Source organism: Grampus griseus (assembly GCF_964374135.1).
Source record: "Grampus griseus genome assembly, chromosome: 2".
NCBI lineage: Eukaryota > Metazoa > Chordata > Mammalia > Artiodactyla > Delphinidae > Grampus > Grampus griseus.
In genome coordinates, this window is record NC_139018.1 from 137583799 (window position 1) to 137601070 (window position 17272).

The 17272-nt window shown below is 44.4% G+C and overlaps 1 protein-coding gene across 7 annotated transcripts in view; it reads right to left on the reverse strand.

Annotated features, from left to right (window-relative positions):
- NTRK3 (neurotrophic receptor tyrosine kinase 3) overlaps positions 1-17272 on the reverse strand; it is a gene marked incomplete at both ends in the record, with an annotated part of 370615 nt that overhangs the window by 148226 nt on the left and 205117 nt on the right. For all 7 annotated transcript variants that reach the window (XM_082649288.1, XM_082649287.1, XM_082649286.1 and 4 more), the window contains one exon: positions 51-239. In XM_082649288.1, the coding sequence (XP_082505414.1) occupies positions 51-239 (189 nt within the window). The remainder of the gene's footprint in view (positions 1-50; positions 240-17272) is intronic.

The window sequence follows — 17272 nt, forward strand, 5'->3', positions numbered from 1 at the left end:
CATGCCACCCTCCCTCCCCAGAAGGGACAACATTCTACTGTGGTACTCACATGTGTCTGGCTTGTGGCAGTTGTGTCCCTGACGGAAGTACTGGGGGTTCTCAATGACCGGGATGCGAGTCATGCCGATGACCACTGTGTCCGGCCCGGCATCCAGAGATGAGGGCGTGGTGATGCCATGGTTGATGTGATGCAGCGGGCTGGCTGAGTCCTCCTCACCACTGATGACAGCCACAGGACCTGCACACACCAGGAGAGACACAGGACCCCGGTGAAGTCACATCCAGCCAGTGCCCAGCCCCGCCCACAGACCTTTGCACTATTTTTTCCACCACATTTTCCATAGGAGCAAAATCCATTGGAAGAGTATTCCCCGAATGCTCTGGATTCTGAATTGAGAATAACCGCTTAATTCTCTTTCATGAGAGGGAGAAAAATCTACCTCATCACACCATGGAAACAGCTGCAAAATAAGACTGAATCTAAATGATTATGACATGAAGTACCCCCACTTTCCCCAAATCCAAATTAGTTCAAAATCATTAAAAGTTCAAATAAGTTTCTTTGCTTATATAACAACAACAGGATTTTGAAAATGACCTAGCGGTAGTATGCAGCCTGTCCCTTGTCTCTTCGAGAGCTTTCAAAACTGCTGATGCTGGGTCCCACCCTCAAAGATTCTGATTCAGTTGGTCTGGGGATGCAACTTGGGCATCAGGATTTAAAAGCTCCCTTGTGAGTCCCAAGTCCAGCTAAGATCTGGAGCCTCTCTTTAGGGCCTTGGAGGCTGAGAACCTTTCCAGAGTGGCCATCAGATGCCCACAGGAGTATGAAGTAACTTTCCCTGGATTCTGCTATCAACCCTCCCCGGTCCACAGACAGATAAGCCCAAGGTGGGCTTGGATCTAACTCCGGCCAGCTTTCGCAAGCGACAGCACTCAGGCTGCAATACTATTAGCCTACAGACAGCTGGGCCAGCTGACCCACTCTTGAAAGTTCCATATTTGCCCCAATGGCTTCAGAGAACACCATTTGCATCTTCACCAACCCTAACGCCACCATATTCTAACCCAAAGAAGAAAACCAGTAAATAAGGTGATTTGCGAACACAAGTTGAGAAAGATGATTAATGCTGCTGTCTTGGTAGAGAAATGATTCTGTTTGGTGGTGTGATTCTCCCATAAGTACAAATAAAACTCCTGTAAAGTGAATTAGCTGTGACTGTTTGTGGCTTTCTACAAGTGGCATTTTAAATGGCTGCTTTGCAAGACACATGGTCCCAAGACAAAACACCTGCTGTGATTTGGTTTTGCAGCTTTTGAACAATATTTCCACTGCAGAAATCCACTTACATCTTACTGAAGTTTATGGGGAGAATATTTCCCATCAAATAGCAAGGTGAAGCGCCAATGAGGCAGAACTAAGTGGAGGATGGGTAAATGCAAACTGAGGACCCTGAATTCCACTCCGTCAGCACAGACAGGCTTATTTCAATCCACGACAAATGTCTGACTGTGCCTGGAGACCATGTGAAAAAAGTAGCAGTAAGGGGTTGCCCAAATACTCGCAGGCATCATGTGCCTTGCAAAAAGAGGCCAGTTCTCGAAAATACCTTGTAAACTTTTTTGAAACACTTCACAGTGATTTCCAGTTAAACATGAAATGCTGAACACTGGTCTTTAGCCTGCTCACCCCAAATGCTATTAACATACAAAGGAATTAAAGAAATACTGGTGCACAAAGAGGAACAGGGGAGATAAAGAGGAAATTAGATGTTTCAACAACGTTTTGGAAGATGAGAAACCAAAGGAGGAGAAGCTCGCTTACAGAGAGGAGGAAGATAGGGAAGAAAGGACCACCAGGTCTGCGGCAGGGAATCATGACAGGAAGTCAGTTCTGCTGGGGAGACCCGGTACTTGAAGGGTCAGGGGACCAAGGAAGGCTGCAGTGAGGCTCGGGGCTGGAACAAGTCACCCCGGCCATCACCTCCCCCCCATCCGTCAGAGTCTAGTGGTTTCATCCCAGAGAAATTGACCCTGAAACGTTCAGGGGAGGGCTGGGGTGAAGCACGAGGCAGAGCTCCTTCTTCTTGCTCCTAAAACAACAGAAACGGGACTTCCCTGCTGGTCCAGTGGTTAAGAATCCTCCTTCCAACACAGGGGACGTGGGTTCGATCCCTAGTCAGGGGATTAAGATCCCACATGCCGTGGGGCAACTAAGCCCACGTGCTCTAGAGCCCACGCGCCACGACTACTGAGCCCATGTGCTCTGGTGCCTGCTTGCCGCAACTAGAGAAGCCCACGTGCCACAAGGAAGAGCCTGCGCAATGCAATGAAAGATCCTGCGTGCCGCAATGAAGATCCCGCGTGCCGCAGCTAAGACCTGACGCAGCCAAATAAATAAATAAATATTTTAAAAATAATAAATAAAACAACAGAAACCAGGAACAACACTGCTTACCCAGCCACCTCACCCTTGGTCTTGCCTCAAATACTGCCACCCCAGAGGAGATTACAGAATGCTTCTCTGGAGAAACTAAATGCCTTAGAATGGACTTCTGGAGAGTGACATGTGAGGGTCTCCCAAGGAAGTCGAGCTTACATGGCAATCATGCCTTAGTGAAGCGGGACAGTTGACAAGCCCCATCGTGCACACAAAGCAGGATCTTATTAGCTTTCTAGTGTTCAATTCCTAAACACGAAGAAACAGTCCAGGATTACCAGACACTTCAGCAAAGCTTCAGCATGAAAGAGGGGCACAAGACACATAACCAGGGACCTGCAGGAAGCAGAGGCAATTCAGGGAGCAGGAGATTTTTTTTTTTTTTTTTTTTGCGGTACGCGGGCCTCTCACTGTTGTGGCCTCTCCCGTCGCGGAGCACAGGCTCCGGACGCGCAGGCTCAGCGGCCATGGCTCACGGGCCCAGCCGCTCCGCGGCATGTGGGATCTTCCTGGACCGGGGCACGAACCCGTGTCCCCTGCATCGGCAGCTGGACTCCCAACCACTGCGTCAACAGGGAAGCCCTAGCAGAAGACTTTTTAAAAAATATCTTCAGAAAGATAAATGAAGACATTGCATCCAGAAAACAAGATGATACTTTAAAATGACCAATTAGAAGGTAAGAAAGAATCCTTGAGAATTGTGATCATCAAAATCTGAAAGTCATAGAAGAATGGAAGATAAGTCAAGAAAATGTCCCAGAAAGTCAAACAAAAAGGAAAAAGGTGGTAAACAGGAAAGAAAAGATATGAAAATTAAAGACTCGATCTAGAGATCCAACAACTGATTAAAAGGAGAGAGAGAGAAAGAGAGAGAGAGAGAGAGAGGGAGAGGGACAGAAAGAGAAAGATGAAAGGCCAAAATAAAAAAATATGGAAAAATTTGCCGAAAATATTATCTACGCAGTTCCCAGAACAATTAACACATACACGAGAGCATGGATTCATGTGCATGCGTGCACACACGGGTGCATACACACACGGGTGCATACACACACACACAGACACACACACACACCAAGACACAAAGTTATGAAATGCCAGAACCATGAGGATAAAGAGAAGATGCTAAAAGCTTTCAGGAGGATGGGACAGGTCATATTTCAAAAGGAACAGGAATCAGAAAGACAGCCTAATTCTCCATGAAAACCTAATACTGTTACGGTAACTGAGCAAATTCCTTCAAAATTCTGATGGACAAATTTTCAACCTAGAATTCTATACCTAAAAATGTATCCACCCATAGTAAGGGCAAAAGGGACATATTTGCAGACATGTAAAAATTTACCTCACCCTTTCTTAGGAAGTGATGTGAAGTGGAAGGTTCAGCAAAACAAAGGGGAAAAAAAGGAGAGGGGAGTCAGGGATCCAGTTCTCAAAAGACCAAACAACAGAAGGCCCCTGACACATTGGCCCCTTCTGTTCTCAGCATTACAGGACATGGGTTGTTACAGCAACATGGAGGAAGGACACCAAATCAGGAGGAGTTTGGAGAAGACAGAACATTGGACATTCGAATCTGCTTTCATCAAGTCAATGGACAAAGCGAGTGATCAACAAAATGGTCCAAAAGCCTGTGCTTTAAAACAGTGTCAGCTTTCTCGACATTATTTATTCTGGAATCTGAAAAGGGCTGGGGAAAGAGCCATGGGTAGAAGTGTCCTTCTATAGTCTCCCAAGCCATGGAGAGGATGGATAGGGAGGCCCACAGAGACCTTCCAGAAATAAAAGAATAAAGCAGACTAAGGAGCCCTGGAGGACCCACTACTTAAAATGCAGGCGGAGAAAGGGGAGCTGAAAAAGGAGAATGAGAAGAAATGGCCAGAGAAGGCTGTTGTCTTAGAAGTCAAAGTAGGAGAACTTCCGGAAGCTGAAGAGCATCACGTACAGAGGCCAAGTAAGATGAAGAATGAAATCAGGCCACTGCATTTGACAATAAGAAGGCGGCTTTAATGAGAGCAGTTTCCACAGAACAGTAGAGGAAAATATATTATAGTGGGTTGAAGAGCTAGACAAATCACCATCACCATCATCATCATTTTTATCATTGAGTGCTTCCTACGTATCATGCTCTGGAAAGGTAACTTCTTTGCCTTTATACCTTTATACCTTTATGTGCCACCAGCATCCACTCCAAGAATCGATCTCCCTTCCCAAGTCTGGCTGATTCACCTGTCCCTTGCCGCAGGGGGAAACCCACAGACCTGTGGTCCCTCTGGGAAAGGAAGCATTTCTTCTTACCTGAATATCCACAGAAAAGAATTTATTAAGATACAAAGAAGGGACAAGTAATTCAGGGGACATCTCAGCTGTGTGGGGAGATGTCTTCTATTTTCTATTTTCTGAGCCCTAAGGCAGGTCAGGAGGAGTCAAGCTTGCTGTCTTCTTAGCTCTCAACACACACACACAGACTGTCTAGTATCTGTGATGGGCCTCTCTGCTGTCACTAATCCATTCCTAATTGCACATTTATTTTGGTATGCAGCACTAATAAACAAAAAGAAGGAAACAGGTTTATAGCCCTTCTGGTAAGTTCAAGCTTTTGAGAGAGACCTGAAGGAAGACAGGTCTGCTCAGACACTCCCATCACATGATTCTCTTTCCAAATAGGTGACTTTTTTCCCTTCAGACCTATGGTGGGTTTTGTTCCTCCAATCACACCGTAATAGAAGCATTAGATAATTAGAGACAGCTTGATGGCCCCGACAGGTGTCCTGCCCAGCAGGATGGTCCAAACTGTCTTTCCAGAGTCTCTCTCTTTCCTTCCCTGCTCGTTCTATAGGAGAAAATAAAGGAGCAGAGCCAGGGATGGCTCGGATTTTCATAAGTGGTTGATTCCATTGTAGGGCTCAGTTTCCCCCAGAAAGCAAAGGTCTCTGATGGGAACACAGGTGGAATTTCACTGCAGTAGAGTGAGCTCTGATCCAGGTGGGCAGGGCCCCCATCGCAGGGAAGCTGGGGGATGCAAGCCACCACAAGGCCTGCAGGGACATGGCATCCTCAGAAGCCTCTGGAGACTCAGGGTCCACAGTACAAAAGGGGAGGGGAGGAGGGAAGGGGTGCATTGCACACAATGAAAGAGGAAAGAGCAGTAGCCTCCCTGGTAATGCATGACCACAGAAACACTCACTGCCTCTTTCAGATCCGAGGAAGAACCTCCTTAGAATCATCTCTCCAGTGTTTCTTACCCTTGTCACCTAAATCCCCTTCTGTTCCACAAACACCCTAACTTACAAAGTATTAACAATTCTCAGACATTTGGCCCCAAGAACACCCAGTCATTGACTCTATACTCTGGCATTTGCCCAGTCAATGTATGGAAGTGGAAGTCTCCAATTTCCAAAGGAATGACTTGGAGTCCCAAGGATGTGGTTACAACGAAAGGGAAAGGGAGGAAAAATAAACCAACTTTTATTAAACACCTACTATATGCCAGAAATATTGCTGGGCATTTTGTTCTCATTTGATCCTCTAAAAAATACTTTTATCCCCATGCAATCAACTGGAAAACTTAAGTTTGTTTTTTCAAAAATCACTCAGCCAGGAAGTGATGGAGCCTGTATCTGAACCTATGTTCATCTCCAAAGTTCTTCCTCTTCCCACCAAACTACCCAATTTCTCAATAGGATGGCTGACACCTAGTATCTTTTATAAATAGCCAGAACTCGGTGTGAACACATGGGCCCATTAAGGAAGCCAAAACATCACATCTGAATCAAGTCACCTAGGAATAGATCACCAAATATTTTCAAGGCTGAACCAACCCATATAAGATAACTTTGGGCAGTCAAGGCCAATATTTATGGCTAGATTGTAAAATCCTGGAGCCAGGATCCAACCATTTCTATATTCCTTCATTTATCCTTGTACTTCTTTCCAAAGTGGGGCGTGGAGAGGCAGCAATCTCGCCTAGCCATTCAGAAAACCCTCTTAGAAATTATGGTCATCATGACTGCTGTTCACCAAGTATTTCCAGGCACCTGGTAGGAAGGCAGTTTTCTGCACTCCTTGAGGTGAGGCGGTGCCCTGTCACTTTCTTTGGCTAATGAAAATGAGCAGAAGTGATCTGTATCACTTCCCCATGGAAGCTTGAAGATCTAGTGTGTTGATAACATACCACCTCACACCTGTTAGAATGGTTAGCATCAAAAAGGCAAGAAATAACACATGCTAGTGAGGACATGGAGAAAAGGGAACCCTTGTGCAGTGTTGGTGGGATTGTAAATGGTGCAGCCACTGCAGGAAAAAAATATGGAGGTTCTTCAAAAAATTAAAAAATAGAACTACCGTATATTCCAGCAATTCCACTTCAGAGAATACAGGAGTCCCCCCATTATCCACGGTTTTGCTCTCTGTGGTTTCAGTCACTGGTGGTCAACCGTGGTCCGAATAGTAAATGGAAAATTTCAGAAATGAATAATTCATAACTTTTAGGTTGTGCACCGATCTGAGTAGTGTGATGAAATCTCACACTGTCCCTTCTCCATCCCACCCTGGACATAAATCACCTCTTGTCCAGCACATCCCACCCATTAGTCACTTAGTAGCCACTGGGTTAAAAAAGATCGACTGTCATGCTATCACAGTGCTTGAGTCCAAGTAACCTTTATTTTACTTAATAATGGGCCCTAATGCAAGAGTAGAGATGCTGGCAGTTCAGATATGCCAAAGAGAAGCTGTAAAGTGCTTCCTTTAATTGAAAAGGTGAAAGTTCTCGATTTAGTAACGAAAGAAAAAAATTATACACTGAGGTTGCTAAGATCTACAGTAAGAACCAATCTTCTATCGGTAAAATAGTGAAGAAGGAAAAAGAAATTCATGCTAGTTTTGCTGTTGCACCTCAAACTGCAAAAGTTACTACCACAGTGCATGGTAAATACTCAGTTAACATGGAAAAGGCATTACATTTGTATAATAAGAGACTTTGAGAGAGAGAGAAACCACACTCATATAACTTTTATTACAGTATATTATTATAATTGTTCTATTTTATTATCAATGTACCAAATTTATAAGTTAAACTTTATCATAGGAATGGATGTATAGGAAAAAACATAGTATACATAAGGTTTGGTACTATCTTCAGTTTCAGGCATCCACTGGGGATCTTGGAATGTATCCCCCATGGATGGGGTGGGGGGACTACTGCATATCCATAGGAAATGAAAATACTATGTCAAAGAGATAACTGCACCCTTATGTTCACAGTACCATTATTTACAATAGACCAGACATGGAAACAGCCTAAGTGTCCATTGACAAATGAATGGATAAAGCTGTGGTATATATATACAAAATGGACTTGGTATATATCAACCAATTTGATATGTATATCAAATGGAATATTATTCAGCCACTAAAAGGAGGAAATCCTGCCATTTGCAACAACATTAATGGACCTTGAGGGCGTTATGCTAAGTGAAATAAATCAGAGAAAGACAAACACTGTAAGATCTCACTTATGTGTGAAATCATAAAAAACAAACAAATAAACAAAAACAAGTCCTGGGGATATAATGTACATCATGGAGACTATAGTTAATAAAACTGTACCGTGTATTTGAAAGCTGCTAAGAGAGTACATCTTAAAAGTTCTCATTACAAGAAAAAAAATGTGTAACTATGTGTGGTGATGGCTGTTATCATTTCACAATACACACAAATATTGAATCACTATGTTGTATACCTGAAACTAATATAATAATGTAATGTCATATGTCAATTACATCTCAGTTTTTAAAAAAATCCAGTGTGTGATCTGCCACATTTTCTTTTTCCTGCCTTGGCAATTGTGGAAGCATGAGGCAGAGTGCCAGGCAGTCCTGAGTGAGGCTGACACAGAGCTGGGGTCTCCAGCCAACACCTGGTACACATAAGTGAGACATACAGCTTTGTTGTTTTAAATCACTGAGATTGGCAGGGGTGCTGTTTGCTATCAGCATAACCCAGTTCATGCTGACTAATACAGGAATGAAGTCGTCTCATGTTTAACCATTTTACTTTAATCCTTTCCTTGAGACAATGAGCATGCTTCACACCATCCTCAACAAATCTCTACAAAAGTGTCTTATGAAAAGGATGGGCTTATTGTCCTTAATGATGTGATTCATCTTAAACGCCTATTCCCAACTCTGTCCCCAAATTAAGTTCTAATCTAATCTAATACAGTTCCACTAAGAGCCAGATCATGGCCTCCTTTGTTGAAAAAAAACTCCGCCCTACCTCACTCTGACTTGGGAAGTATAAGAAAACAACAAACCTGGATGGGTCTCATGGTTTTTTAATGTGTCAGAATGAAGCAAACAAGCCAACCTTTGGATTAAGAAAATGATTTTTTAAAAACTTCAACCTTTTCCTACTGATAAAAATCAAACATTGACGTGTCCCTGGTGGGTGAGAGCTTTGCATCAACAAATCTGAGAGCCGGAACTCATAAAACAAAATAAGTGAAAGCACAACAAACACAATTAAAAATCCAGCCATGCTCAGAGAGGGATTCCATTTACAGTCTCATAAAAAAGGCTTAGTCCTCAGAGGCAAACAAAAGAAAATCAGCTTCTTAATTTTTATTGGCAGAGGTGGGACAGAGGCCAAATGAACATAGGCTGTGCCCAAGAGCATACCTGGGGGCAAGTCACCAACTGTTCCTGGACCAGCTCCTGTGGTCCCTCCCCTCTCTGCCTCTTCCAGCTTCCTGACAAGTCTTTGCCACTGTGATCTCTGGGGCTCGCCAGGTCCTGCAGGCTGCCCAACAAGGCGTGCTCTCCTCACTTCTGCGCTTCTCTCCCTGAATCTTTTCCCAAAAGGTAAGCTTTATTCTCTGGCTCCAATTCCCTCCCAGCCTCTTACAGGAACCAAAGGCTTTGTTCATGCCTCGAAGCATTCATAGCTTGGAGGTATTGCTTGGAGATTGAAAATGATGCTACTGAACAACCAGCCAGAGAACACACATTTAAGGAAAGGGAAGGCAGGACTGGCTCGCTGAATACTTGATTTCCCTTATCTCGGTTAATCAACACAACAACCCTGGTGTTAGATCCTGTTATCCCAGTAACACAGTGGAGGAAACTGAAGCTCAAGGTTTCATCATTTGCCCAAGGTCACACAGTTAATAAATGGTAGACAGACTCACGTCTATCTGACTTCAAAGTCTGGGCTCATTTCACTGCATCATGCTCCCTGACCCTCCAGCATTGTTTTTCTGATATTGCGACAAGTTATGATGGGTCAGCCACAGCTTCTTTCCATGCCCAATCTTTATTCCCTTGAGACTCATTTGTAAGAGAACTGGCTTCATTGAGTGAGGCAGCTCATGACATTTCCAGGGAACTTTAGACCCATGCACCAGGTTGTAGCCGGCAGAGGCAACCAGGAGTTCATAGACAGAGTGGCAGGCAGCAAGGGGCCTGAGAAGGTAGAAGTATGCAGCCTGGAGGGAAGGCAATTGTCATCAGCTTTCTCCAAACACTCTTTATACACTTTATAACACTCATAATATTTCAGAACATCCCAGGCACGAACAGGAAGTGAGTAGTCACCTTCCGAATGTGTGTATAAGCCAACTGGAGTACAGTATGCTGGTGTTTTTGTCCAAGGATTATAGCTCAAATCTCAACTTTCCTAAATTCAGCATTAGCCACTGTACTAGTCAGTGTACCCCAAAATAGAGGCATTTACTTCCTCTAAAGAATTATCCATAGATCTTCCCCATCGTCTTGGGGACTGCGTGTGCATGGAAGCATGCTGAGCATGGTGTACTAGGTGTTGCCATGTTGGATCACCGATGTCTCCATGTCCTTCACCCACTCACTCATGTCACTTTTTTCACTCCCTTAACTATATTGCATAATCTAATTTCAACACTAAGACCAAGAGAATGAGAGTCCAAATTCCTGCCGGCTAAGCCCAGATGCCTCTGACTTGACCTGGTTCACAAGTGGGAAACAATATCTAAAACCCCATCCATTGACCTGTGGATGGTTTCAATGTGAGGTTCTTTAAATTAAAGTGAGGCATGACTAGTTAGAAGAGGTAGAGACAAAACTCTTTTCAGGAGAAACTTGGGGCCTTACAGGTACTGGCTCACGGTGGGCTTCCCCACTAGAAAAACTTCCCACAGTTGCCTGGTCCCGCCACACTGCTTTCTGGGCAATAGCTTATCCAAGGTATGTCAGGAGGAAACCTGGTATTTCTAAGTACCTGTGGAGTGATGCCATGGCATAGTGCCACCTATAGAAAACCCTGCTTCCTTCTGCAGAGTGATGGCCTCATAGGCTCAAACAAAACACCGTAAAAAATAGCTGATGTCTGCTGAGCACTTTCTGACCAGCGGGCACTGTTCTGTCTCATTCAAGGCTCACAGTGGCTCAGGGAAGTGGGTCCTATAATTAGAGTCGGAGCAGTTGAGTAGTCTGCCCAAAGTCACACAGGTAGTAGGTGACAGCGTCGTGGTCGTAGCTGGCTGTCAGACTCCAGAGACCATAATCTTAATTACCCCCCTACCTACCTTATGGTACATAATTATACAGCCTCAAATCAGTGAGGTCTAGAATGAAAACACTTGAACTACAATGCCCCTAAATCAAAGATGCTGAAATGAGGCCTGAATTTAGATTGGAGAGAAACCGTGGAAGTCCAACAGCTTCTTCCAGACCAGTCTGAGATTGTAAACTCATTCCCAAGCCCTGAGTGTTCACACGCAGCTGTCCCTGTGCTTGGTACAGAGCCCATCGCCTTACATCAGACAAAAAGACATTTCTCCCTTTGCTAGAAAATGCTCAGTGGAAAGGTCTGAGGCCTCCTAGGAGTCCCAAGTTAGTGAGGAAAATGAGAGTTACAGACCCTAGAGCTTTTTAGAATGGGGATCTCATGATTCGGTGCGTTAAACCCCATAATCTAATAGCAGTGGAAACCCTCGGATCTGTGTGACATTTTACTGCTCCAAGGCACCTTCTTATCCATGGACTCAATTACCACAACAACCCAATGGGATACTCAAGATAGAGACTACATTGCCCATTTTACAGATGAGGAAACTGAGGCTCAGAGCTGTTGAAATGACCTACCGCACATTCAGGGGAAAGCTGTGACTTCAACCCAGCTCTTCTGACTCCCCATCCAATGTTCTTTGGAGCTCACATCAAACTTAATTCCTCTAGAAGTGTCAGGGGTGGCCAGAAATCGCAATTCTCCATCTAGGGAGTAAGATCCAAAGTGGCGTCTCTGGGAGCTGCGAGGACTCCCCACCAGGTGGATCTTTGTGGAAGGTTGGAGATTTCATGAGTTTAGCTGTGAATCTCTTCTTCTAAAATTAGAAACTCATAAGACTGACTTAGAAACCACAGGGCCAATGCACGTGAAAGAGAAGCATAATAAACCCAGACAAAAGAAGACCCTGCCTCGCAAAAGGCAGTACAAGGTCAAAATCAGCACTGTGAGTGTCCAGCAAAACTATCCCAAAGAACACAGATTCTTGTGGTTGTCACTGGAAGAGACACAGGGCTGTCAAGACATGCCCAGGTTTCTCTGTGGTCTCCAAACGGGGACCCAGGGGTCTCTGTTGGTGCCCACAGAGGTCAACAGTTCCTGACCTGCTGACGCCCTGAACCTCACACCCTCTCACTGTGGGACCATATTCCCTGCCCTTGCAGAGATGCAAGGAGAGATGCAGGGAGAGATGCAAGGAGAGAGGCAGAGATGATGGGGAGTTGCTGGTGCTCACCGGCCCTTCTGTGGCCTCTCACCTACTGCTTACTGGACCAGGGGTTGGCACCTGCCTGCCCTGGTTGGCACATCTCCCAGACCCAGCTATCTGCAAGGCAGGAATTCCAAAAAGATTGTACATCCGGGACTCAGGGTCCCATGACAGGAGGCTTTCACCCTGCATCCTTGGCAAGGATATCTCCACGGACAAGTCACTGAGCCGTCCTTTGAAATTTTACTTTGGAACTTGGTTATGCCATTGACCGGTATGGCTCTTTCTTGAATTATGATGAGCTTACACCCCAATAAACCTATCATAAGTTGAAAATATCATAAGTTGAAAATGCATTTAATACACTGAACATCATAGGTTAGCCTAGCCTACGTTAAACAGGCTCAGAACACTTACATTAGCCTACAGTTGGGCAAAATTCTCTAACACAATATCTATTTTATAATGAAGTGCTGAATATCTCATGTAATTTATTGACTATTGTACTGAAAGTGAAAAACAGAATGGCTGCATGGGTTCAGAATGGTTCCAAGTGTATCGGTTGTTTGCCCTCCTGATCGCGTAGCTGCCTGGGAGCTGCAGCTCACTGCTGCTGCCCAGCATCACGAGAGAGTATCATACTGAACGTGGCTAGCCTGGGAAAAGATCAAAGTTCAAAGTACGGTTTCTACTGAATGCTTTTGCACCACGGTAAAATCTAAACATCGTAAGTCGAAGGTAAAATCGAAAAATCGTAAGTCGAATCATTGTTAAGTCAGGGATCATCTGTATTATGATTTTCATTAGAAACACTGTGTCCTATGAGGAAGTCATATCTCTGTTTGACCCCTACATCTGAACTGTCCTGTTGTTCGACTATCCTGGGGTCAACACTGACCCATTTCCTAGCTCATCTGAACTCAAGCTCCTCGGCTGGTCCTGAAGTCTCTAGATCATAAACTCCTAAATGTCAAGAACTCTCTCCTGTATGTCTTTGAACTTCTTTGAGGTCCTAGTAAAATGCTTTTAATACAGCAGGCAGTTAGAAAATATGTGTTGTCTGCGTGCTATCTCAGGCATCAGTAAGCATTGCCGCCCCGAGTGCATTTAGTTTCCTAGGGCTGCTGTAACAAAATACCAAAATCTGGGTGGCTTCAAACACCAGAAATGTATTCTTTGAGAGTTCTGGAGAGCAGAAGTCCCTGAACATGACCATGCTCTCTCTCGAGACTCCAGGTGGAATCCATCCTTGCCCCTTCCTCCCTCCTGTTGGTGGTTGGCAGTCCTTGGGCATTCTTTGGCTTGTCGAAGGATCACTCCTTTGTCATCATGTGGCCTTCGTCTCTGTGTGTGTGTCTGTCTCCACGTTTCTTCTCCTCTTTTTAGAAGGCCACCCTACTCCAGTATCACCTACTCTTAACACACATCGTAATCACATCTGCATAGAGTCTATTTCCGAAGAAGATCGCATTTGCAGGTACCGGTTAAGACTTCAGTATATCTTTTTGCAGGACACAATTCAACTCACACCACCAAATCTCCCATCTGTCTCCCTCTCAGCTTGGGTCTGAATGGCAGGGGCGGGCATAAGGAACGAAAGGGCATTATAAGGATGGTGATAAAACTGGAGAAACCTCAGGCTCTGGGTTGAGTTGGGAATGCATGTCACGGGCATTTAACCTTCCAGGGGCAAGTTCCCAGGGATCCTAGCACTAAGCTAGTTCCAGAATCCTAACATTTGAATTCCCGGTTCATGCCACACCTTCTGAATCAGGTCTTCCCACCCACATCCTTCCCAAATACTACCTTCTGTGCCAGACTCTGAGCCACGCACTAGGGAGGGAAAAGAAGATGCCGCCTGGCCAAGAAGAGACGCCCAGGTCTACAACAGGGGCACACAATAGACCAGGTGACGTGACACAGGTGATGAGGATCACATTACAGATGTGCCCAGGGCAATGGGGTGGCACATAGGAGACACTAAACCAGGGCAGGAGAGAAAGGAAGGCAGCCCAGAGGAAGATCTCCAGCCCCACAAATGCTCTAGCTTTGAGGTCCATCACCCTTCATCCCCGCAAACAGTCAGTGCCTCACCCCAGAGGACTCCCCTTCCCTCCTGCCCTACAGACACTGTCTCCCCGAGTGCGGCGACCATCACCTCCGAGGCACCTTGAACCTTGGCCACTGCCTCTTCTCCCCACATGCCTGGGCAGCAGTTGAGCAAGGGCCTCGCGGCCCCTATTAATCTCTTGGCTCACTCATCCCTTTCACAAAGCCGTAAATATGATATAAGCATTTCATTCAAGCAGTGCTGCCGCAGGAACTGGGGAAGGTGCAGAGGATCCATCGATTTCCAGCATGTGGAGGTATAAACACAACACCAAAATCAATCAAAATAACATCATATCAACTCTGTGATCACCTCCCTTGTATGGCACGCTTTATATACTGTAGTATCTGTGCCCATTTACACACCTGCCCTCCAGCCCCCTGCAAGGGCTCCACTGGCCAGGCCAGCACTCAGAGTGCCATATTCTCTAAGGAGCCCCTTTAGTCACACAGGGCAAGGTAATGATGTCGCATGCATGCTTCCCACCAGACCCTCATAAACATGCTGGAAATCCCATGCGTGCTCACACAGATGCACTCCTGAGCAAGAATACGTATGAGCTCACACATAAAGCAACACTAGTTTATTGGTCATTAAACAGGTGTTTAAGGTCTACACTTCTTTACAACTTCACCCCTTCTCCATCTCACCAAAGTATGTCTGTGGGTAATGTATATACTGTACTAAAGTATAATATATCAAGGACATCAAACACTCAAACCGAATACCCCAAAACGGGGTGGTGAGGGAGATTCTAGTAGTAGTGAGTTAGCCATTAGTTTTTCTAAAGATGGACACATGAGCCAGATTGGTACAAAGGAAAAGGAATCCAAAGATCTAACCATCTAATCTGAAAATGCACATTCCTCTTCAACTTTGTGACTTCCTGCAATCACTTTTCAGGTGTTCTTCTTTTTTTTTTTTAATAGATAAACAACAAGGATTTACTGTATAGCACAGGGAGCTATAGTCAATATCTTGTAATACCCTATAAAAGAAAAGAATCTGAAAAAAATACATATGTTGTGTGTGTATAAATCTACCTATATATATCTATATATAGATATAGATACAGATATAACTGAATCACTCTGCTGTATACCTGAACACAATATTGTAAACACAATATTGTAAATCAACTACACCTCAATAAAAAGAAGTCAAAAAAAAAAAAAAGACACGGTTGACTAAACCTTAAGTTCACTAGTCAGATTCTCCCACCTCTGTGTGATTACCTGTCACATCCTATTGCAACAGAATCCTGAAAACAGAGATTTCCATTTCCTAGTCCTAGCCAAGGCTACTTTATTTTATTTTATTTTTATTTTTTTAACATCTTTATTGGAGTATAATTGCTTTACAATGGTGTGTTAGTTTCTGCTTTATAACAAAGTGAGTCAACTATACATATACATACATCCCCATATCTCCTCCCTCTTGCATCTCCCTCTCACCTTCCCTATTCCACCCTAAAGAGTTATTCTTATACTGACTTCCAGATTAGGTAATGTTATTAAACCTCCCAGTTCATAAAAACTTATTATTTTCACGGTACCTCCTCATCAAAACCCTATTTCCTGGTGAATCCATTAACCTAAAGGAGGTTCAGGTAAGGAATTAAACCCTGTCAAAGAGACAGCATCTCCTCATTTAGCTCAGATATGCTTTGTTCTTAATTACTGAAAGGGGTGACCATACATCCTGATTTTCCCAAACTGTCCTTGTTTATACCTGTTGTTCCAGGATATTTATCAATAGTGCCTCCTTTGGTTTGGATGATAAATGATATAGTCTCCCTAATAAAAGTACCTTGGGCCTCCTGTGCATGGGAGTGGAGGCTGGAGAAAAGATGGTCATGGGTAGAATCAATTGCTGTTCCAGACTCCAGACACAAGGGGGCGATACCACAAGTGAAGCAGTGAACCACTCTAGCCAACTTGCTTCCCTTCTAACTTTTTAAACTCCCTTTGAAGCAGTCCTTGGAGGGACCTGGCATGTATCTTTAAACTATCCATATAGGACACTGTCCTTCTTGGACAGTCAATAAATATCACTTGATGATAATGATGATGCAGCCATTGATTTTCCATTCCCTCTTCTCCCTCTGTTCCCTCCTCCTTCCCCGTTTCCTCAGGGTACAGGTCAATCAATCTTAGGCCGTCTTGATCTACTTGGAAAACTTAACTGCCATGAAGCTAAACCACTTGTCCTCTGGCTCCAGTCTCTTAGAGAAATTAGTGCCAATGGAAGTGTCAGTATCAATTTCATAATGTTATTGGATGAAGGCAAGGCTGGGCCAAGTCCCATATTCCTGGCGGGCTATCAAAGTGATGAGGATTATGGGTAAGGAGACAGACAGCTCTGACAGGAAAGGCAATGACTCAAGATCAATTAGACTGACAAGCCTATCTTTAAGCCATATCACTTAATGCTGACACTGTATGTTCCCCACAGAGATTTAGAATACTAGATGCAGAGTTTTCCCGGTGTCTCCAGGGGTAACTAGAGAGCCTGGAGGCTTGCAGAGCAGCCCTTGGCCCTACACCTGTCCCAAGAGAATCTGAGCAAATGATTCTAACGAAAGAGAAGGATTTTGCTCTGGTGATGGGAAGAATGAATACCCGGCCCCCGTTTTCCTTTTTATCTTTTTCCTGCCTTCTAAAGAAAATGTCAAGATAAAATGTAGCCTATGTATTTAAATTTAATTCCTTTGCAGAGTCAAAGGACGTCTTGGGATTATTAAAATGGAAATCAAGATCCTGTAAAAGTCAAATCATCCTAGCAGGAGAGGAGATTTGTCAAGGAAGACAGGAGCAACAGTTGGAGGCCACAGGGTCCCAGGTTCTAATCCGAGTTCTTAGCCCAGCATTGCTGTGAATACAACAGTTTGCAATCACGTCATTTCTTTGGGGCTTCAAATGCCTCGCGTAAGGGCAACCATAACCTCCTGCTGCCCGGCAGCACTGTGAG